Source organism: Apiospora kogelbergensis (genome assembly GCF_038363985.1).
Source record: "Apiospora kogelbergensis strain CBS 113332 chromosome Unknown utg000001l_segment0_segment0, whole genome shotgun sequence".
NCBI classification, from domain to species: domain Eukaryota; kingdom Fungi; phylum Ascomycota; class Sordariomycetes; order Amphisphaeriales; family Apiosporaceae; genus Apiospora; species Apiospora kogelbergensis.
The window spans coordinates 1,658,007-1,681,174 of NW_027117418.1; the positions used below are offsets into that span (position 1 = coordinate 1,658,007).

At 51.0% G+C, this 23,168-nt stretch overlaps 4 protein-coding genes across 4 annotated transcripts; 2 read left to right on the plus strand and 2 right to left on the minus strand.

Annotated features, from left to right (window-relative positions):
* Positions 1–254: 254 nt before the first annotated feature.
* Positions 255–5,348, minus strand: PG998_000542 (uncharacterized protein; the record flags this gene model as incomplete). The annotated part of the gene is made up of 3 exons (XM_066867360.1): positions 255–682; positions 739–5,077; positions 5,148–5,348. Coding segments are annotated over 3 exons (4,968 nt in total), but the record flags the coding sequence as incomplete, so codon positions are not given.
* A 1,153-nt stretch (positions 5,349–6,501) lies between these two features.
* PG998_000543 (Serine/threonine-protein kinase) lies at positions 6,502–15,497 on the plus strand (the record flags this gene model as incomplete). The annotated part of the gene is made up of 6 exons (XM_066867361.1): positions 6,502–6,584; positions 6,633–8,024; positions 8,077–8,417; positions 8,473–12,937; positions 12,987–15,415; positions 15,478–15,497. The coding sequence occupies 6 exons, from the start codon at positions 6,502–6,504 to the stop codon at positions 15,495–15,497; spliced, it is 8,730 nt and encodes a 2,909-aa protein (XP_066735776.1).
* A 361-nt stretch (positions 15,498–15,858) lies between these two features.
* On the minus strand, positions 15,859–16,543 carry PG998_000544 (uncharacterized protein; the record flags this gene model as incomplete). Its single annotated transcript, XM_066867362.1, has 2 exons — positions 15,859–16,212; positions 16,322–16,543. 2 exons carry the CDS (start codon positions 16,541–16,543, stop codon positions 15,859–15,861), a joined length of 576 nt encoding a protein of 191 aa, XP_066735777.1.
* Positions 16,544–20,975: 4,432 nt separating this feature from the next.
* PG998_000545 (Cell division control protein 42-like protein) lies at positions 20,976–22,037 on the plus strand (the record flags this gene model as incomplete). Its single annotated transcript, XM_066867363.1, is given in 6 exon segments — positions 20,976–20,995; positions 21,296–21,415; positions 21,522–21,600; positions 21,611–21,760; positions 21,793–21,900; positions 21,966–22,037. 6 exon segments carry the CDS (start codon positions 20,976–20,978, stop codon positions 22,029–22,031), a joined length of 543 nt encoding a protein of 180 aa, XP_066735778.1. The 3' UTR covers positions 22,032–22,037.
* Between the last annotated feature and the right edge of the window lie 1,131 nt (positions 22,038–23,168).

Below are 23,168 nucleotides of genomic sequence, written 5' to 3' on the forward strand. Positions count from 1 at the left end.
GTGTACACAAATCTAAAATGAGCCTTCTACCTGCGCAGGTTTTTATCTGGCATCTTGCAGCCATTGCCTTTCTCTCTCAAGGGCAAACAGGCTAGTGGAAAATGACCGAACTAGGTTTGTGCTGTGTCTGAGACGAACCCTCTTCATACTATTATAGTAAATGCGTGTTAGCTTCTGTCAGACATGTAAGGTCGCGTGCCATACTGGCGCCACGCGGGTGCGGCTCTCTAGGGCCCGGGGGGCGGCAAACTCACATCAATAAACCCTGTCCTTAACATCAACACCATGAATGCCTCGGCAAGCTCCTCGATCTTGTCCTCCAATTGGGCGTCAGTCTTGCTACCGCTAGCGCCAATGCCCTGAGACCTCTTCAGTACGTGAGTTACAAGCATTCTATGCTCAGTCAGGAAACGTCTGCCCTGCAGCACATTGTGCGATCCCCGACTGACAATCGCCGCCCCGATGATACGCATTACCTGCACCAGGAGGGCATAGTGGTTCTCCAGTACCCTCGGATCCGATGAATTAACTTGCAGTTCGGGGTCTGCAGCAAACAGCCCCGACTGATCAATCGCCCGGAAGAGGTTGCTGTGGAGTACATGTTTGGCACCATCGCGCGTCTGGCACAATTGGAGTAGGAGCGCCAGCTTCGCGTTTTCGTAGTTCTTCAACTCGTCGTTTCCTGCGTTACGTATTAGCTCTCAGCCCCCTAGTTATGGATATGGAACGATTACGTACCGGATCGATGAATCGCTACCCAATCATCCATAACATTGCGTAACGAATCAACGAGAACGCCAATGAAGTTGAGTCGGTTCAGCATCTCCACAATATAGTTGTCGGCTTCGTGCTTGCCAAGGTTGACCAGGGCACCCAGCAGTACTAGAGCCGCCGTTTGGCAGCTGGCGTTGCCACTATATGCATCATCGCAGACCACGTTGATGAGTCGCTCACCGTAGGCCTGTATTGACTTTGCTGCATCCTGGTTGCCCGACAAAATGTCCTTTCCATGGTCAACAAGTGTCGTGATATACCGGAAGCAGATGCTGTAATAGACCGTCCGCAATTCCGGTGTGCCTGTCCATTTTGCTATAGCATCGAGGCAAATTTGCAAAAGCTGGAACAGCTTGTCGCTGACCAGGCTTCCAATGGCCCGGCTTTGCTTGTCGTTGTGTGCAATGGATGTGAAATCCAGATTAAAGAGCAATACCTTCGCCAGGTTGGCCAACTCGTAGGCGGCCTCTGGGTGCTCTGATCCGTACAACTCAAGGCTGGGAAGAATGGCCTGCAAGGTTTGCAGGATAAAGGACACTCGGTTGGTGCCCTTTAGGTCATTCGAATCCGCCATAACCATCAGCAGTTTAGTCCAGGCTTGGAGGACTTTGAAGTTATACAGCTTGACCTGCTGGAGGCGATTGTGATGGGCGATATACATCTGTACCAGGGCTTCTTCTGTTTCGATCGGGGCGAGTTCTTGCTCAGGTACTAGTTGACCTGAAAGACGTGTCTGATTTCGCTTCAAAAGCAAGATCTCTTTCACTTTGCCCAGGTTGAAGGCACGGATTCCATCGCTATCCTGCTCGAGGCAAATGCGCAAGTCAAGATCGTGATAAGCCGTAAGCACTGGCATGGGGGCATTGAAGTCGGCTTCCTTCGAGAGGACGTCGTTGAAATCAAAGACAGAAGAAACTGGTAGGGTCTCGCCACTGTCCATAGGAATTTGTCCACCTAGAGCATCGAAAATGCGGCGCTTGAGAGCAGGTTGATGGCTCTGGGCAACACTGCAAAGCTCGTATGCTATGTATTCCAAAGCCATCGCGCGCATTGAGAGATAGTCAACATAGCCCTGTGCTCCTGGTTGTACCAGAAAGTCTGGGCCTAGAGATGTCTCAGCACCATCCCAGATGGCGTCTGGCTGGAGCACAAACCCTGCCAGTAGCAGGTGGAAAAGAAACTCGTTGGCTCTAAGCTGCTCGAGAGCAAAGCTTGCAGATAGACGAGAGCTCCAGAGAGCCTGGAGAACCTTCATAGCCTTGTGCTTTAGGGCTATGAGCCACCCTTGCATGCCGCCCTCATCACTGATAGGCACTTCGGTAACGATGCCTACTAGATGATGGAATAACGAAGCACCTGCATCGAATGCGCCTCCAGGCCTGACACTCAACGATTCAACCCCACAACTAAACCCGAGAAGGAGATGGGCCACAGTTGGCCGGCCCGGGTTGGCGCGGATAGTCGAAGAGAGGAACTCGAGTATGAACATCTTGCTTTGGTAGTTGGACCCGTCACTTTTCTGGAAATGGTCGAATGGTACGTCTAGCTCTGCCATGAATGAACCGGCGATGGTATCAGCGTCGCCATTCTCTTCGAGGGCCACTATGGCGATGTTGCGACGAATTTGTCGGCCAGGACCCATCTGCCATGCTGAAATGATTCTTGGTGAGGTTGAGATCTTTTCTAACAACTTCAAGCTTGCATTGGTAAGATCAGCATTACCAAGGCCACAGTAGAGTCCAAGATCAGAGACGATATTAAGGTTTGTCATGATGCCATCCTCAATGGTAGCGAATGCTGCGTTGGACGACGGAATCGCTAATGATCGACTCGAATGTTTGGCCTGTGGCTTGACAATAGACCGAACCACATCCAGGTAGGTTGCTTGAAGGTCCAGCACTTTGAGTATTACTTCTATGCCGCGAAGGATGCTCAGCATTAGGGGCGAGTCAGGAGCAGCCTTGCCAATGTCATCGGATTCCTGGTGAATAGTCCCCATGAGAGCCTTGACGAATTGGCTATCATACATCCACTCCATCACCCGCGCAAATGGGTGCAGTGTAACATAGGATCTGAGATCTGAAGTTGATATAGCGGCATCGACTGGAATGTTCGTCTCGTTGCCAAACACAATCAGATCTTCATTGAACGTGGAGAGGCACGTCAGTGCGAGTTCGAGGCACTCATATCGCAGGATCCTCTGCTGGATCAGATCCGAGGTTTCTTGCGACTTCACTGCAAACACATGGCCAAGAGAATAGTCAATGTAGGGTTCAACTCCGGCACGTGTTCGGAATGTTGCGCCAAGGTCTTCCGGGAATGGCAGGGTGTCGTTTAAAGGTCCGTAGCCGTCTGGGAGACGAAGAAGACCGCCAAGGAGTTGCATAAATGAAAGAACTTCCTCAAAGCGGGGACTCATGTCTTCAAACATGGCCTCCATAAAGTACGATGGGATTGGGGCATTCGAGGACGGAGACTGCGCTTTCAGCATCGAGGGCGACATGAAATAGCCACCCAGACATGAATCAAGATACTCCCACATGTGCCTGCTTTCTGCGAGCGTCTTGCGCGCTAGGAGGGAGTTCACGACCTGGAAGGCACAAGCCCTCAATCGAAATGAAACAGGGCTGCTGATAAGTTGGAACAGCAGCTCCACCAACTTGGGCTTCTCTGATTCAAGTAGAAACATGCGCGCCTGTTCGCTTTGGCGAGCCAATGTCGTCATCAGCCGCAAATAGCATTCGAGCATCATGTAGAATTCGGGCTCTGTCTCTGCTTGCTCATCGTGGTATTTTCCGGCTTTGTACGCCTGGGTCTGCGCCGCCGTAGGCTTTTCCCTAATCTTGTGTGTGTAGAACTCGAGCTCTTTGAGAATCTGCGACCAGCTGAGCGACGAACTCTTCCTCATCTTGCCGGTAGCATGATGTGCGTCGTCGAGAAGAAATTCGTGGGCTGCCGTTGCGCATTCAGCGTCCTCGGATAAAGACAGAAGCATTTCGCAGAAGGCGCTTACCAACGGGGTTGATGCCCTTCGAGATGCCCATTGCAAAAATCCTGCAAGATTACTATCAGGATCAGCCCAGAATTCGGCCGCTGCATCGGGGCGACCTTCGTAAGCGTATGCAATGATCAGAAGGAACCTTTCCAGATCCAGGTCCTGCTCTTGCCCGTGCTTCATCTGGCGCTGCTCATCTTCCTCTGTGCGAAGCTTTCGAAGAATGTCGGGCAGGTTTGAGATCGAGGCATCCACGAAAACTTCGATCTGCGTCGCAAGGCAGGTTTGGAAAACATCCGAGAAAGGAACCGTATCGACCGGGAGGGAAGGCGATTTCCTCTGCAGCCACTGACGAATGCCTACCCGAGCAGGATCTTGCCAGTCAGAAGACTTCACATCGGCCGTCACGGCAAGGATCATGTCAAGAGCCCCGTCTTTCAAAGATTCCATGAAGAGCTTGGATCTTTGCGTTTCTTCCCTGTCGATAACATCGACCGGCAAACCAGCACTGTGGGTGGCATCGACATACCAGCCGCTGTACTCAGCGAGCCACCATGCCTTTACAGCAGCCTGCAGACACACAAATGATCGAGAATCATCTTCTGACGTTTGACATACAATGTCATTAAGTTGCCTAGCTGTAGTCAAGTCCCCATTGCCCTCTGTCGAGCCAAAAACGCTAATGAAGGCGCCCAAAACGGGAAAGAGGTGGACTGTTGAGTAGTCGTATCTGTCGATCTTCCTCAAAGCCGCTATGAACTCGGTGAAGTCTTGCGTGGTACCCACTCGCCGGTCGATGCAGTGACACGCAATCACGGCAAGTAGTTCATGTTGTTGAACAAGGCTGTATCGGGAGTATTCAATTATCTCGCGGAACTCGTTCTGGTCAGCGCTTCCGCGGACCTGAGCTCCAAGCACTGTGTCGAATATTTTTTGGAGTTGGGCTCGGATGTCGCGCATGGCCGCCATGCATCGCGGTAGGAGCTTTTGCGTCCGGGTCGAGGGACCGACTCCGACAATCAATTCGTCCACGTTGGAGCCTAACCAGTCCTCGATTTCCTCGGGAACCTCACCAAGCCTCGACAGATCTAGCAGAAGCCTGATGATGTTAAGGATGAACATTCGTTGTCGGTGAAATCGGATGATGGCGCATAATCGGCGGGATCGTCCGTTGGTCGCCTCATCTCTCTCTGAGTCCAACAGGAGCTGGGCAGCCTCCAACTCGTCTAGATCGAGCTCATCGGCAACTTGCAGTACGATCTCCTGGAAGCCTTGGTTAAAGGCGTACTCCGTCCCATGGATCTCGACCTGGCCTAGAGTTTTCATCACCAGTTAGCCACCGCGTCAATATGTTTTCTATAAAAAAAACATCACCTACCCGATAGTATCCCATCCCGACTGGCTTTACTTCTTGCTGGCTTGTCCAAAAGCCCTTTAAACACGCCCCCAGTTCTTCTAGCGACGGGCCAATTAGTTGTGGTAGATCGAGGCGGTCCTCTTTGGGACGCTCTTGCAACGACAGAAGATTCCTTTGGAAAGCATCCAGGGCTTCCAACAGCCCGCGGCCGGTATCAGCCATTGTCGGGTGCGGCTTCTTATTGTAACATGGCGCAGTCGCACAGGTTGGAAGAGCTGCCCCTCTGGAGTCAGTGGAATCAGGGGATTCGCCGCGATGTCACAGCGAAGCGCTTATGTGTTCGGTTGTGAGTATGTTCGACTCTCGAATAGCGGTCGGATGATGGTACTGAAGGGTGCAGTTTCGTCGGTTGTTTTCTGTCGATTGCGATGTAGGCCTACAGTGACGCAGGTTTCACACGGCTAGGGAAGGAAATGGACGTGTTGAAAGCTACGGTCAGTTCTTCAGTTGCGCCAGGCGATGATTGGCCAAATAAAATTTTGACAGGGGTCAAGCTGTCTAGCGTCTTAGCGTCCTAGCGTAGCTCAGCTCTTTCCGCCCGAAAGTCAACAAAGACCCCAAGACCCCACTCGATCAGGAAGGTGGTGAGGGTTCTGCCGGCCGCGCTTTCCCAGTGATGCAACGGCAATTGCTCCTGGAAGAGGGCTGAAACTCAGGTCGAGTTAGGTACTTGGACCTATTAAAGTAGGAAGTAATCCGCAGATTTATGGAAGGTTCGCCTGCCTGGCAGTTTGATGCAGTCGGGATATGAGATGCACCTGCTAATAGCAAGTCTTTTTCCTGTATTCCAGGCCAAAGAATCAATTTGACGAGTTGATAATCCAAGCCTCAGGTTGAATCAAATCCTGACCGTATCTTCCTACCTAAAGCTGGAGCTTTATTTGTTTACTGGAGGTATCATCCTAGCCTTACAGGATCACTCATCTTGGTTGCCAACCAACAACCATCCATCGAACGACTTACTGGAGGCTCAAGTAAATCGCATGCGCATAGCCTTCTTTGATACTACCATACTCTTCCTACCTATATCTGCACCGAAAAGAACATCCCATGACCAGATATCAATGATGTAAAGCACGGCATTCCGAAGTAATTGGTCTCATTCTCATTCTATTCTTTTGGAGCACGTCACTATGGCCCCATCCACGAGGGTCAGGGGAGAGAGCATAGAAGATGTGCGACGTGAGTTACTCCTTTTTTCTTAGATGAGACTGGCCATATATGCTAACGCCATGTGACCCAGAAACAATCGATAATGGAAATCTCAAAGATCGTCAAGCAGCCCTAGATGGTGAGTTAGTACCGGGAAAACAAGATGCTTCAGAGCGACGCATCACTCATTGTTGGTGATATAGATCTCATATTCTTCTTCAGCAAGAAAACAAAAGCAGCCGACTTGTAGGTCCAAAGAGTCCACGAAACATCGAACTATACTAACTTAAGTAGGTCTGCTCTTAACGACAAACACTATCACCAGATACTTGATACTCTTTTTCGCTGTGCCCTTTCCGAGAAACAGGCTTTTTATTCGTCTAAAAAGACCGCTCGAGGAACTGCCCCGGCAAAACTGGCAAAATGTGCAGAAGCCCTACGAGTTGTCATCGAGGCTGGAGCTTCCAGGCTTAAGAGGAAAACTCTAGTAGCAATCATTGATCACATCACTCAGACCCTCCCAGGTCCTGATGCAGAACTGGTAGAACCGCTTTTACAAGGGTATATCAAGGCTCTCATGGCTCTGCTGAGCCATCCGACAAGTGTGGAACTTCTTGCGACGTATGACGCCGAAGGCTGGTACGACTGCGTCGACTTCAGCTTGCAGACCATCGCACGTTACATAGATGCTGGAGACACGGATTCTGACCCCTACCGGTCGTCACCAGCACCCACCGCCCAAACCTTCTCCATGACCTTTTCGACTCCACGGTCCACGGCAGGATCGTCCACTCAACGGAGCGGTAATCACCTGGAGAAAAGCCGGCTTCACGACCTCCTGAATTGCCTCTTGTCTTTGATATCAGCAGCCAATGCACCGCTGCAGAAGCGGGTCAAAGACATATCGTCGGTCGGTATTCAAGTACTCAAGCTGCCGTCATCTGGTGTAGCTACGAGCCTTCAAGTTGCCTTCTCTATCATCAACGTGGCTCTGAATTATGCCCAAACGGACGACGTCGAACAAGCAGAGTCTATGGTGGTTGAGTTGGTCCCCCTCATCGGTCACTGGTGGCAAGCCAAGATTGCATCCAAGGATGATGCTCTTCTCAATAACCTACAAGTCGAGATGCTTAAGGCGCTGTATACTATGCATATGCAGCTGGAAGGTTTGGTCCAGAAGAATGATCCTACAATTGTCGCCAGCGTTGAAGACTTGTGTGACTTGCTCTGGTCGGCATACGCCCGCAGAGATAGCCGCAGTCGGCTACAGCAGGATGATTTGTCCTATTCAGCAGTCCCTCGACATCAGAAATCCTTGGTCACCCATGTGTTTGGTATCCGTCCCCATAATGTCGAGGCGGAAAGACGATGGGCTGTCGTACATACCCTATCACTCATGGAAGCCACATTGTGGAGAGCGTCACAGCTGGCACAACCTCGAGATGATGACGAACAGGACCGGCCGCGAAAAAAGCGCCGTATGGCTTCAGGTTACAGTCGACTTAGGCAACGGCTGTTATCCCCTGACCTCAATGTGCAGCTCGCTGCCTTGCAGGTTATTCCTTTTTTCGTCGCAGATGTTCGGATTACAGAAGCTTTCACGATCGAAACCCTATTGTTATTGGCCAATTTGACAGCTCATAAAAACGCAAATATCTCAGTCTGGGCCATGATTGCCACTGCGAGGTAAGTCTGCATATATTGGCAAAGTTAATGGGGATTATCTAACGTGTAACAGTCTTGCTCGAACTGGACACGCCCAAACAAAGTCTTTGGTCGCGTCGTGGAAGCAACTTTGGTTCATCGCCTCTCGTAACCTCAGTATCCAAGGGACGTGCCGCGCTGCTTGCCTCTTGCTTCACATGATAGTATCTCAGGAACTGATACAGTTCCATGACGTTTCAGATGATGTTCACAATATAATAACAGCAGCTGACGTCAGTGGTCCTGCCATCTTGGTAGATTCATCTGTTGCTTTGATGACGAAACTACTAAAACTCAGAAATCACCATCTGCCGAGCGCCAGCTTCACAACATGCAGCCACGTAGTGCGGTGGCTCTTTCTCAGATGGGACCCAGGTGAGCTGCCCCTGCAAGACGATAGTGTGATATTCCAATAACTAATTTTACATAGCCGATACAATCTTCATTTCGTTCTATTCCGCACTCGTAGAACCGATTGATGTTATTGATTTGCTTCGAGCCGCTTGCGGAGTTTCTCAAATGACTCTTACTGGTTTACCTCAGGCTATCGTTGGGCCGCTTGGTGAGGCTTGGGGCCTGCTACTGGAGCGAAGAGACGTTGTTCGGTACCTCCTCCTATTGCCAGATGATGAACAAAGTGGCTTTGAGTCGCAAAAGCTGCAACATTTCGAAACAGCACCGACTTCCCGGGCGGCCGAGACGTCCGACACATATGCCGTCAGGAAACTCATTGCGGAACTGCTCTACCCTAGATTCCAAGAGCTAGTAGCCCTATGTGCTACATGGAATGTGCGAAACGACGGCTCATCACACATCTCTCCCGAAAAGATGGATAGTGTCCTGGGTTTCGTGACTGCCAGTTTCTTCTGTCTTCCTCTCCTGACAGAGGCCCACGTACAACAGACGCAGAATCTTGAAGCATCATTATTTGAGCTATTAAAGAATGCCTTGAGTGCTATCTCTCTTTCTACCGATAATCGATTTTTGTATGAGAGAGTATTGAGGATCATACGGCCTTATATTCCCAGTTGTCGAGAACGCGACTTCAGTAGCTTCGCGAAGGAATCACCTCAAGTTCTCAACTTCCTGTCCAAACTCTCGGACGAATATCAGCAATTTGAGAGCCAGATGAGCGGGCATGGAGAGGATGGGATGGACTTAGACGATGAGTTTGGTTCTCAAGAGAGTCATTCAACTACCATGTCAAAGGTTCGAGAAATCTCGCGACGGGAAACGATCATGATGGATGCGAACTCCTTCCATGTGGACACAAAACAGAGGCTGTACCTCCTAAAAGTCCTCCGAGATGATCCTGGACAGGTCGGGCTCGCTCCTCAGTTATTCCTTGAAAGCTTTCTGGAGTTGTCAGACGAAGAACTCTTGCTGAGCAAGCAACTTGGCCGCGAGTTACTCACTGGAGAGGTTGTGATTAGTCCGGATGACCAGACACGGATTATCGAGCGATTCGGGGCTATTATGTCAAGCAGCACATACTCCAGCTGCGAGACAGCCCTCGCGCTAGTACTAGATGTCATTGAAGGACTCATGCCGAGCTGGACTGACAAGCGAAGTGGTATTTGCGAGGAAGTCGGCGACTTCTACCGGTTCTTTGTCAAGAACGCTCTGCCTAACAATCTTCTGTCAGACAGGATTCAAGCAGTTCTTGCACGACTCTTATTGAGCTTGACTATGATAGATGAGAAGTATCCAGAGGCATTGGGGGTTCCAAACACGATCCAGTCCGTCCTTAGTATCCTTGAGCTGGGCTCAGTGCCGGTCAAATTCTACATCGGAAAAAGACTTCCTGTTATATTCGGCCGCTTCGTCCTCAAAGCGCACGACGATGTCTTTGCCGATTCTATACTGGATAACCTGCCCACGGAACCCGAATTCCTGGAAGGTATCGCTTTCAGACTCTATGTACTGGCGGAGCTGGCTCAGAGTTGGCCTACGTTGCTTCGTCGTTGCGTCTATCACATCTTCGAAACAGCAGGTCAAATTCACGAATCCGCAAAGCATGCCAGCTACTGTCTTCGAAGGATTGCCACCTCACTCCAGCTCGAGAGCTCTCGGAGTCTCTTCAAACTCTTCGCCCCACAGCTGCTTTATACCTGGCTCAGCGCGGATTCGATTGAAAATATCCCTTCGGAAATTTTCGGCTACACAAGCCTCGAGGAACTTCTTAAGCATGGCCAGTCAGAAGCAGCGGCCATAATGATGATGCGTGGCCATGGCCAAGAGCTAGAAGCCCTTGCCAGGCATCTTGGCCTAGGCACTGTGCAGTTGGTACAAAATTCATTCTCCAAGGTTCTAGCCTTCGGCATCTCCTTCGATTTTGGCACGCGGCAGCCGGAGAATTCCCAGAAGGCGGAAGCTCGCATTCGAAAGCTAATGGGAAAAGAGTCATATCTTGAGAATGTTTACATCAATTTTGCAGAAATCATCGCCCAGTTCTTCCTCCTCATAGATCAGGAAGGCCCGGTGGAACATTCTTGGTCGAAGGATGAAAGTCTTGTCTACGCCGCCGAAGCAATGGTCGAGATCAAAAGCTTGTGTCATTCGGATGTTGAACTAGCCCCTAATCAACAGCCCACATGTAGGGCCAAGCACTTGGGCAGAGAGCTGGCGCTTCTCTGTAGTCGCACAGAGTACGAATTAGCAACGCTGTGGACACCTGCACTTGTCGTCTCCGTTGCAAGAACTTTGTTCAACTTGATACATCCAGCGCTCGGCCCCTTGCACACTTGTTCTGTCATTAGAAGAGTGCGCGTGTTAATATGCCTCGCTGGCACGCATGCGTGGGACCCATATCCCTTGCAGATGCTGCTGCAGACATTGCGACCCTTTCTGGTCGATCCTGAATGCGCCGATGATTCCCTTGGCATGACAGAATATCTACTCAGGCATGGATCACTGGCGTTGACCGAGTCACCATCGTTTCTTGCCGGCTACGCCTTGTCAACCTTGGCATCTCTCAGGGTGTTTCTGGAGTCTAGCCAAGCAAGTACCACTCAAGAAAGTCAGTTCAAGGCGACAATGAGTAAGGCCCAGAAGTTCCATTCATGGTTCACAAAGTACTTGGAGCAATATCGATCTCCACTACTTGAACGTAGACAGCAGGTTGATGCTTTCAAAGCCATTACATATGCGGCTTCTCATGTCAGATCCTCGGGCAACGCCGAACGAGGCACTCATGAGAGCAACCTCCTACTCGAGATCCTACGCGACGACGGAAACAGAAGCCCACTGCTTGGCGAAACGTCGCGAAAGATTGCTCTAGGCATATTATGCAAGGACTTCCATCTTCCTGACTCATTCAGAGGCGATGCAGTGAATTCAGACGAAGATGCAATCGCCATCTCAACTGCCGTCTGGAAGAGTTCCTCCCAGGTACAAGCGATAGGCGACAACTATCTGGTATGGGCGGCGCGCGTTATTGGCAGAAGCTTTTTGGCTTCCGGGGACATCGACTTGACCCTCCTGCGTGAATCCAACTTGACAGACTACCTCCAGAGATCATCTTGTGGGGATAGTTCTGAACAGGGTCTGCTAAATCTGATGCAGTCACTTACTGGGGATATACACTGCTTTACTGCTGGTGTTGTTGAATCCTCCCTACGGACTATCGTGTCAGAGGCTGCCGCTCAGGAAGATAATGACTTATTGGAGGCGTGCTCACGGGTCCTGTCGCAAGAACTCATGGCAGCTTCAGATTGGCTTCCATACCGAACTCCCCCTTCTGATAATAGTCCGGTAGAGGCTCGCCCAGACAGCGTCGTGTTCTCACCCGAGGCGCTCGAGGACCCTGCATGGGCACGATATGTGACGATTCATCTCATCCAGACAATCCCTGGGAGCATCATCTTAGATGCCATGCCTCAGGTTTTGGAACAAGTCCTGGATTTTGCGGAGGCAGCTTTCCCCTACATCATCCATCTAGTGCTCCTCGCGGAGCATGGCCAGCGACAATCTGCAAAGAAGGCCTTTTCCGCAGCTTTAAAGGAATGGCTCAAGATGACATCTTCCAAAGTCAAGGATAATCTAAGTCTTATCATCAACACGCTCCTCTTCCTAAAAACTCAGAGGTATCCTGGCGAGACTTCGATAGCTGACCGCTCCCAGTGGTTGGACATTGATCTCTCAGATGTTGCTTCAGCTGCTGCGCGTTGCGGCATGCATAAAGCCGCTCTTCTATTTGTTGAGTCATCTGCAAACGAGGGTTCTCGGCAGTCTCGACGGTCCTCTGCCGTCCGGACCCAGGACTCCACGGACGTACTGCTGGATATTTTTGAGAATATAGATGACCCCGATGCATACTATGGACTCCCCACCAGTGCGAGCCTTGATAATGTGTTAGCCCGGCTAGATTACGAAAAGAACGGTAGCAAAAGCCTTGCTTTTCGCGGAGCACAACTTGACAGCCATATTCGTGAGAAAGACCCAACAGCTAGCTCAGATGGAAGGTTCCTCGTCAGCACTTTGAGTAACCTCGGTCTTGCGGGTCTATCCCACTCCCTTTTGCAGAGTCAACAGGATTCCCATCCCGATTCCATTTCCGTCGAAAATACATTCAATAACGCGAGAAGACTTGAAATATGGAACATTCCGGCACCACCCCTCACAGACAACCCAGCGGCGATACTGTATAAAGCTTACCAAGGCAGTCATCAGGCAGCTGATATGAAAACCGTCCGACAATCCATTTACGGTGGACTGAGATCGGTTATGCGCAATGCTGTCAGTCACGATATCAGCAAAGCCACCGTTCGTCATAACGTAGCTATTCTAGCTGCTTTGACTGAGCTGGATGATGTGCTTCACGTGGCTGATGTGGCGGAACTTGATGACATTCTAGCTTCGTTCGAGGCTCGATCGCAATGGATGAAGAGTGGAAGGTTAGTTAATCATCATAACACATACCAGCAGCTGTACTAACCGGGATAGATACACCGATGTTATGCAGATCTTGTCCTGCAGAGAAACTACATTGAGCATGCTTGGCCATACCCTGCCTATTCGGTCTGTTGGAACGTTCAACAAGCCTGAGACGAGGTTAGCAGAGGTCAAGTCCATGTTACTATCATCCAACGTCTATCGTTTTCATCAAGCAACCCAGGAATCGCTTAATATCGCGACCATGCTTAATGGCCTCGTATCACCAAGTTCTGAACTTGGCCTTGTCATTGATGCAGCTGCAAAATCAGAAGCCGCAAGTGCTTTGTGGGATCATCAAGAAATGGTTTCCTCAATTCGCATGCTTCAAAGCATTGAGGCCACCTCAGATCTAAAAAAGCAGACAGTTCTTGTCCAAAGGAGTGACCTTTTGGCAAAGATCGGCCATCAAGTATCGGTGGCCAAGCTGGAGAAACCAGACAACATCCGGAGGAACTATCTCCAACCTGCCCTGAAAGAACTTCGAGGCCGAACCGATGGTCAGGAAGCTGGAAAGGTGTATCACCAATTCGCCATGTTCTGTGACGAGCAACTTCAGAACCCAGACGGTCTTGAGGACCTTGCTCGCTTGCAACATCTTCGAAAGGGCAAAGACGAGGAGGTTGTGCAATTGAAAGGTCTCGTCGCCAGTGCCAAGGAATCTCAGGTGAGAAATCGCTACCAGGTTCACTTGACAAAAGCGAAGCAGTGGCTGGATCTTGACGATCAAGAGCTTCGTCGAGTTGAGCAAAGTAGAAGTGAATTCGTTCGCTTGAGTTTGGAGAATTATCTTCTTTCATTGACTGCCTCGGACGAGCATAACAATGATGCTCTGCGGTTTACGGCCCTGTGGGTGGAACGTTCCGAGGAGGATATGACGAACGAAGCAGTCAAACGCTATATCGACAAGGTGCCAACGCGAAAGTTCGCCGCTCTGATGAATCAGCTCACTTCCCGTCTGGTCGACCAGAGCCACCAGTTTCAGAGATTGCTCATAGACCTTGTGTATCGCATCTGCGTTGACCATCCTTATCACGGAATGTACCAGATCTGGTCTGGCATGAGATCTCGGACAAATGCTAAAGACGGTACGGCTGTTTCGCGCCAAAGAGCCACAGAGAGGGTGGGGAAGAAGCTCAGTCAAACACAGAGCGTGTCGACTATCTGGACCTCGATCGACAAGACCAGCAAGTCGTACCATATGCTGGCCACTGAACGTGATCCTTCGCGCTATAAGGCAGGGCAGAAGATTGCGATCAAAGACTCCGGTGCAGGACTGCGGCTTCTCCAGGATCTTGCAAAGTACCAAATCCCGCCGCCTACGATGCAGATAGAGCTGTCTGCAAACAAAGACTACTCACGGATCCCCCATGTTACCAAACTGGAAGATTCTATGAGCATTGCATCGGGAGTGAGTGCCCCAAAGATTATCACTCTTGTCGGCAGTAATGGGGAGCGGTTCAAGCAATTGGTCAAGGGTGGTTCGGATGACCTCCGCCAAGATGCCATCATGGAACAGGTGTTTGCCGCTGCTTCCTCGGTACTTAAGCTGCATAGGTCCACGCAGCAACGAAACCTAGGAATCAGGACATATAAGGTGCTACCTCTCACCGCATCATCCGGCCTGATCGAATTCGTCCCAAACACAATCCCATTCCATGAGTATCTAATGCCAGCGCACGAGCGCTACCACCCGAAGGACTACAAAGGTTCGCAATGCCGAAAAGAGATATCGCAGGTTCAAAACAAATCAGTGGAGACAAGAGTGGCCACCTACAAGAAGGTGACAGACCGCTTTCAGCCTGTCATGCGATACTTCTTCATGGAGAATTTCTCTGATCCGGATGAATGGTATGCCAAACGCACTGCATACACGCGTACAACGGCAGCCATATCGATTCTCGGGCACGTGCTGGGTCTTGGCGACCGTCATGGACACAATATCTTGCTGGACTCGGTGTCCGGAGAGGTAGTCCACATCGATCTTGGTGTCGCCTTTGAGATGGGCCGGATATTGCCAGTCCCAGAGCTTGTCCCATTCAGACTCACACGTGACATCGTCGACGGTATGGGCATAACCAAGACCGAAGGCACATTCCGCCGCTGTTGTGAATTTACCCTGGACGCCCTACGGGAAGAAACATACACGATCATGACAATCCTGGATGTGTTGCGTTACGATCCGTTGTACTCATGGTCGATCAGCCCAGTCCGGATGGCCAAGCTTCAAAACCCGAGGACCGACGAAGGAGAAGAAGGGCCGGCCGATGCCGAGATTGACGCTCGAAGGAAGAGGGGTATGGTGAACGAGCCCAGTGAAGCGGACCGCGCCCTCGAAGTGGTTAGGAAGAAGCTGAGCAAGACTTTGAGTGTATCGGCTACCGTAAATGATTTGATCAATCAAGCAACCGACGAAAGGAATCTGGCGGTGCTGTATTCTGGTAAGTTCCCTTCGCCCTGCTTGCAGAATATCTCTAGGCTCTCATACTGATTCTTGATACAGGCTGGGCTGCATACGCGTGAAAACTTGACATATTTATAGCTCGATACCCCTTGTATTTCTAAATGGTGTTCATATGTTTGCGGGTAGGTTTCATTCGCCAGAGAATCATCGCGTGCATCTCCTGTACCTAATCTAGGCCGATAATCATTGGCTTGCAATTGGAGTTGTGTTATATAGGAACAGCACAGAATACAAATTTCTAATACGCACATGTACACATAAATACATCGGTTCTCACTATGCATTGGGATTTCTCACGTAAGTCCCTGCTAATCCCACGATTTATCAGTAAAAGCCAACAGTAATAGTGATGGGGTTTGACGGCGTTATCAATGCCATCAGGCATTATAATTGTACAAAGAGCCCACGGTTCATTTCATATCAAGCTGCAACCTCCCCCTTGCCTGTCGCGTCCTCTGATTTCTTTGCCGCGGCCTCGGCCTTGGCCCGCTTCTTACGTGCCCTTCGAACTTCAATTTCTACCTGGGTCATCTCGGCATTGATGCTGACCAATTTGGGGACGATGTCCTCAACTGCCTGGACGCTCTGCGCTTGTGCCTGTCGCAATGGCATGGGCGTGATGAGGCCGAACCAACGTAGGGGGTCTTTGTTCTTCTTCATCGTCGTTGGTTCCGACTTTGGCTCCTTCATTTCCTTTGCCGAAGAAGCAATTGGCTCTGTTTCGTCTTCCTTCACTTCGTCCTCCTCTTCCTCCTTCTGCTCCCTGTTGGTATCCTGCACGAGTCTGGTGCCAGCCTCGCTTTTCGAAACAACCGCCGCAGTTTCTGTACCTGCATCTACATCTGCATCCACCTTGACCACCTCGAAGGTAGGGCAGACGGACAAGGAGGGGGAGCGGGGCGACGACGACGCGCCGGGACGCTCGCATGCGGTCATCGTACTGATCCTGGCCGTAGCGCAGCCCTCGCTCGGCTGCGAAGTTGGCCCGGGCGAGGTTCTGGTAGATGCCGGCCTGCAGCTTGTTCAACTCGGCGCGCAGGCGGGTGTACTCATGGAGGAGGTGGAGGTACTGTTCCAGGAGGTGGTCTACGTCCCTTTCTTCCATGTTGTATGTATGTCGTTTGTGTGTTTGTTACACAAGTTCTTCTTCTGGCAGAGAAGGAGAAGACGTTGGTTCGATACGCAGTTGTCACGTGAATGTTTGCAATGGCGATGACTTGTCATTCGATTGTACCCCAGAACCAGAAGCTGGCTGACTTGATGTGCACTCCACCCTCGTAAATTGGAGAGCCACAATATGCAACGTGTGGCTTACATTGTTCAGGAACATTGCAGCCACATTTGATGCTGTCATGCTCCTCGCGCAGTCACCTTTGTCAATGATGCGAGTTGGGTAGTGAATACTACACTATTTTCGCTTTTGTTTTAATCAGACTAATCTGATCATACCCGGCTAGCAAGTCTTTTTCCCTGCACGCTGTGTGACGAATTTCATTTGACGCCATTCAGGAACGATGCAAGGGAAACAAAATGATAGGGGGGCACAGATCAGCCACTGAACCGAGGTGCGCAGGTGCTGTACACTCGGCTTGTTTGTTCTGGGGGGGGATTGGTTTCAGGAGCCTGTAGAAAACCACGCTGGATTGACTGACGAGATCCCGAAGACGATCCCAAGGCGTGGGAGGTAGGGATTAAGAGGGTTGTCAACGTCACTCTCGTCCGTTTTTCTACAGCGTCCCCTTACATCCCCGATCACGTAGAGTGGCAACGACGGGATGGGTTGGGCTCTATCGAGTGAGTCTGCCCGTACCCCCGGCTTGACTGGACTTGACTCCTGAGAGGTGCAGCAGGGCAAGACCTGGCGTGCTACGTAATTCGTCCAAGAGCGTGCAACGGAATGCTGCTTTCGTAGCACAAATGACATCGCCGCCTCCCCCTCATCCAGTTGGACCAACGCTTTGGTGTTGCCTTGCAGATAGTCTGAGTTGTCCAGCATGTGTCAGGCAATATCGAAGGCTTCTAGTCGGGAACCTGCACAACCTTCTACACCGGCAAACCTCCACCGCGTGTGTTGATACCCCTACCCCTGGCAGCAGAGTCCCTAGGTCAACGTCTAGTGCTACTGTAGGCTACCTACCTACTACCTACTGGTTGCTCATTACCACCTCATCGGGTTGATCTCAGCTATGAGCAATCAGTAGCGATGATGCAAGAAGAAGCCATGAATCATGCATGAGCGTGCTGGCGGTCCCGGGCAGCATCCCAAAAGTCTAACTTTGGATGAAGAAACGCCTGTACTCACTAGTCGTCTGATGTGGACGCCAAATGGTTGTGCTGTAAAGGCTAGCCAGCTCCCTCCTGCAGTTTGCAGCACAGTGGTGATAGGAACGACCCTTGTTTTCGGTAATGACATCCGTCGTCTGATACCATGTACCAATTGCAACACAACCTGCAAGGACCGAAGGTCTGAACATGCGCAACCCAACCTGCTAAACCAACCTGCAAACCCGACGGGGTCGGGCGTGACGGAATGGAGCAGAACAGCTCATCCAATCCCGTGAATCAATCAGTTATCTGGAAATGTGACGAGGCTATGCCCGACGAATTCTAAAAACCCGAACAACCAGGTAACGTCGTGTTGGCGTGTTTGGCTGGCCAGCCTTCTGAGTTATGCTGTTGGCCAGCTATATTTATTTTAGCTTTGCAAAGGCTAGAGAGAGAAAAAGCACAGCGAACGAACCGGTGCTGATCACCCGCCAACCAATCGCTTGACTCAGCCCCGTACAGTACATACTAACGATTGATTTGAGAGTGACGGGCGAGACTCAGAGGCGGAGAGACTTCAGTATGTATGGATGGATGACTGAGAGAAGATGTACATTGATTGTCCAGGAGCGCAGACCCTCGGATGAGCATTGCTCTGCCTCAATCCTTCCTTATTTCCAAAAACCACATGGGCAGTGACATGGGTTCAAATGTAGCCTTTGTGTTTCATTTCGAGTCCATCCCGCTAGTATCTTTCTATCGATGGTATATTTCCGAATGGAGATCAACAGGTTTAGGGGAATAATTAATGACCATGTTGGTTAGGTGAACGGCTGGCATCCGCGGGATAGTGAACCCTGCAATGGCCCTCTATCTGCCTACCTCGGTCTAGGGAAGGAATTCCTTCGGTGGCAGCAGTGGTGTTGAGAAAGAAACCTTGTCCAGTGAGAGGAATTGAGAAGTTGAGAGAATGTCAAGGTCGGGACCGGGGTGAGCCACATGCAACAGCAACCCAGACGTTAGACGTCCGCGCTTCGTTTTTCGTTATTTTAATTTTTCTCGACTCCTTTCCAGGCGTACAGAGAGGCAGACCTGGGCCCCTTCCAAACAGGTTGGGAACGCCTCCAACCATGCCGAACTTTCCTTTTCCAACAATTTTACGCTTCGGGCATGTGCTGTCTGTCGTCTGTCTGGCCATACCTTATCGAACACACTGCTAGACTTGCCACAGGGGTTTACTACGGTGGCTGCAAACCACCCCTAGCCTGCAGTTTTGCCGTGGTATAGGCACGTAATGGAAAGCATTTGCTATGCATGCCTGCATGCCTGCATGATCTCATGATTCCTGCTATTAATATTGCAGCTCAACAATATTTCCCGAGCCTACGCGCATATTCCCGATGAAAGAGGGAAAGGCAGAGAGGGGGGTAAGCTGTAGTAGTATTCGAAGTAGAGAATTGTGTAAGTGGTCTTGACGCGTTTTCTCGGGCGGCATGTGCCGGTAGGTTAACGCGATCTTGGAACCACCATCCATCCGGATCGGGACCCTATTTGTACACGGAAAATATACGACGAAGCACAGGATATAAATACACATTTGCACACCAGGCCGAGGTCACAGTGGATATGTAGGCGTATGCTGGTGTTAAACAGGAGCCAGATACGAGACGTGGCTGGGTCTCTTCACCGACATCTTGCCAGCGTAGTGGTTATGGGAGACGACGGACGACGGAAGAACTACGCAGACTGAAGTTGAAGCTGGGTATCTCGAGCATCTGTTTTCCCGATCCGAGTGGGCGGGAAAGAAGTCAATCTAGCGAGGCTGAGCCAACATCTTGCAGGAGGACGCAAAAACCTTGTCTGGTTGCGTCTCGAGACTGGAATTGTCGTCATCCTCTCATCTCAAGTTGGTCCCCTGATTTTTTGCTTCCCACCACCCCTCTTGGCCACGACTGCTGGTGCCACTTGAATCTACATCAATCAAGCCGCGAGCTCTGGCTGACCTTCTCATGTGTTTGCTGTCCCACTAAAGCACACCCATCCAAGATTTGATTTGACTGATCCATCCATCGACTTGTCTGTCTCGTCTTGCTGGTCCCCCCCGAGGTGCAGGCGTGCAGGCGTGCAGGCGAGCAGGCAGGTGTGCAGGTGCAGCAGTGCGTTGATTGATGCATGTTGACTCCCAGCCTGCCTGCCTACATACACACACCCACTCATACCAAACTCCTAGGTACTACTCTACTCACTAAGCTCTACTTTAACCCACTAACCCACTCGCGCATCCAGTCCCGTCCTGCCTAGGCCTAGGTACCCTCGGGACTTCCAATTGACTAGATTGATTGATTGATTGATTGATTGATTGATTGGATTGGAGATACCTGGATACATGCCTCGCCTGCTGTACCTCACCTAACCTACCACCTACCACTTACCTGCTACCACTTACCTGTGCTCCTCTCCGTATGTACTGCTCTCCGTCTGTCTCCCTTTCCCTCTGGTCTCGCCTCTCTCTTGGTTCTTAGCTCTTGGTTGCATTACAACACCAACAGCAACCGCCTGATTGACAAGTGTGCACTGGCTTACCACCCGTCCTAATTGTGACATTGCCTACCACCGTCAAACCACCGTCCAATCCTCCTCTCCCCCTTCCTTCTCGTGCACCCCCTCTGATTTCCCAACTTTGACACAGTGCTGCTTCATTATTGCCAGTGTGAGATAGAGAGAGTGAGAGAGTGAGAGAGCGCGGCCTTTTCTTCCACCACTGCCAACACCACCCCCGTCCTCTTCTTCTGCTTCCCATACAATCATTTCTGCCGTTTTGTTTTCTTGAGCATCACCGCCCGCGACCTCTCCCCAGCCTTTTCACCGTCTGAGACAACGGGCGCGAGAAGAGCCCCCGAGCCCCCTCTTGAAGGAATTGTTTCTCTGCTCCGCAAAGCGACTTGGGCCAACCCAGCACCCAGCGCTCCCAGCACGAGCACCAACACACCACAACACCAACCATAGCAAAAGCAGCACGCAGCCATTGGCAAGGGAAGAGGAAGGACCCATTTATTAACTGCGCCCAGAACGTCAGCCTCAAAGCAGCAGCCATCGCAGGAACAACTGCATCCCGTTCTTCAAGCCAAAAGCTCCTCGGCTCCCACTATCGCTTCCCCAGAGACACCCCGTTAACTCTCGCGATAAGGAGTTCGATCATCCGTACTTTTTTCCAGTAGGGTCTTCCTGCATACCTTTTCTGCTCCTGTACAGGAGCACATTGGCTGGTCAATATGGTGGTTGCTACGATCAAGTGAGTTACACACAACCTCAACGGCTTGGCCCCTTCTTTCTGCTCCATCCGCCTCGATCGCTTCCCCCTAAAGGGCGGGCATCCTTTCCAAAAACCGCAAGACTCGAGCCGACGCCGCGCTTTGCGACTATGCGCATCTGCCCATCGCATCCTGCGACGGCCGGTTGCCGCTCAGCTGCACGCACGCACGGAAAATGCATGACGCGTCGCCGTCGCACTCGGCATCATTATCGCCATGTCTTTGGCTCTCCGCCGCATTGCCAAAATTGCACTCCCACTAACCTGAACTCTTCTACCTAGGTGTGTTGTTGTCGGTGACGGTGCCGTTGGCAAAACGTGCCTGCTTATCAGCTACACGACAAACAAGTTCCCTTCGGAATACGTCCCGACAGTCTTCGATAACTATGCCGTCACTGTTATGTGAGTCTCACGCCGTTCAATTGTGGCTCGCTCCGGCCGGGCTCGCTCCACGCGAATGCAGCGCTGCATCATAGGGACAGGAGACTAATACACCATGCGCTTCCAGGATCGGAGACGAGCCGTACACTCTTGGGTTGTTCGATACCGCCGGTCAAGAAGATTACGACCGGCTTAGACCCCCTCTCGTATCCCCAGACCGACGTTTTCCTCGTCTGCTTCAGCGTCACATCACCAGCCTCCTTCGAAAACGTCCGAGAGAAGTGGTTCCCCGAGGTTCACCACCACTGCCCTGGCGTACCCTGCCTCATCGTCGGTACCCAGACCGATTTGAGAGATGACCCAAGCGTGCGGGAGAAGCTGTCGAAACAAAAATGCAGCCGGTCCGGAAAGAAGACGGTGAACGCATGGCAAAGGAGCTGGGTGCGGTCAAGTACGTCGAATGCTCGGCATTGACTCAATACAAGCTTAAGGACGTATTTGATGAGGTAAGAAGACTCATACCCCTGACGAGTTGGCGTTGTTTTTTTCCTGCCGTGCTGACACGACGCAGGCCATTGTTGCAGCTTTAGAGCCGCCCGCACCCAAGAAGAAATCGCATAAGTGCTTGATCCTGTAAAGGGGTCGCATGGTTTCTTGAGCATGCGATTTGATCTCGCGCCGAGAAGATAATAAAAACGGTGCAGAGACTGACTTCACTGGCATGTTTACCTTGGCGTCTTCCAAGCCACTTTTGATTTTTCACCATCACAGCGATCTAGACTTGGGAGGGAGACCTGCGGTTTTTTTGTGGAGGGGTTTCAGGAGTAAACCTGCCGGAGAAAAACAGAGATACCATTACGAATGAAGATAGGTGCTTCTTAGGGCGCAGCCATTGCATACCTTTTCGGGTAACCTCTACAGGTAGGGGCAGCGATGGGTTCCTCGCCCCGGAGAAGGAAAAGAAGAGTCAGCCTCGAGGGTGGAGGATTCGCAAGAAAGAACAGTGACTGAGGGCACTCCTTTTGATCGGGTAGAAGCCATGCTCTGTCTACTCTTCCTACCACCATCAGGCAGAGTGAAGTCGGATTCACCAGGCCTTCTATTTTCGAGCGGCACAACGTGTACCTAAGGAGTAGAGCAGCGGGAGATTCCACAGATGCAAAGCGCAATTTCGATAGGACAGTTTGGCGATTCGGAGTGCATCTGAAATTGAGTGTCTTTTTCTAAATATAAAAATCCCGTCAGAGCTCACGCGGCATTCGCTTACAGATTCGAGTATGTATGTATGACGTTTCACAGCGCAGGTCTATGGAAGCTACTAAAGACGGGCAGTTGTTTATTAGGTGGGTTGGCATTCTTCTGATGTTACATTTCAGCAAATATATATGAGTATAGTATAGCCTGTCCGACCTAGTGTAAGTATACCAAGCATCGGGCTTCACGGAGGCGATCCTCACATACCGCCACTCTGGTTATTTGTTGTCTCCTGAACAACAGGCGCTCGCCAGCTTTGTCTGGGTTTCAAAAGCATCCACCCTTTCGCAGCGAAGCTTTACGTTGACAGGCTCCTGTAACATGCATTCATTCCCTCGACGACAAATCCGATGCCGGGTTGGGTCTGATCCAAGCGCTAGTGTAGCCGGCATGAACCATTGACACCCGACCATCCCAAAATGCATGGGGAAAACGTCGGATTTATTGAATAAAATCGGGACTCGCCGATACAATTATTGGCGACAGCAACAATGCCATTGATTGGCATGAACCGGGGACC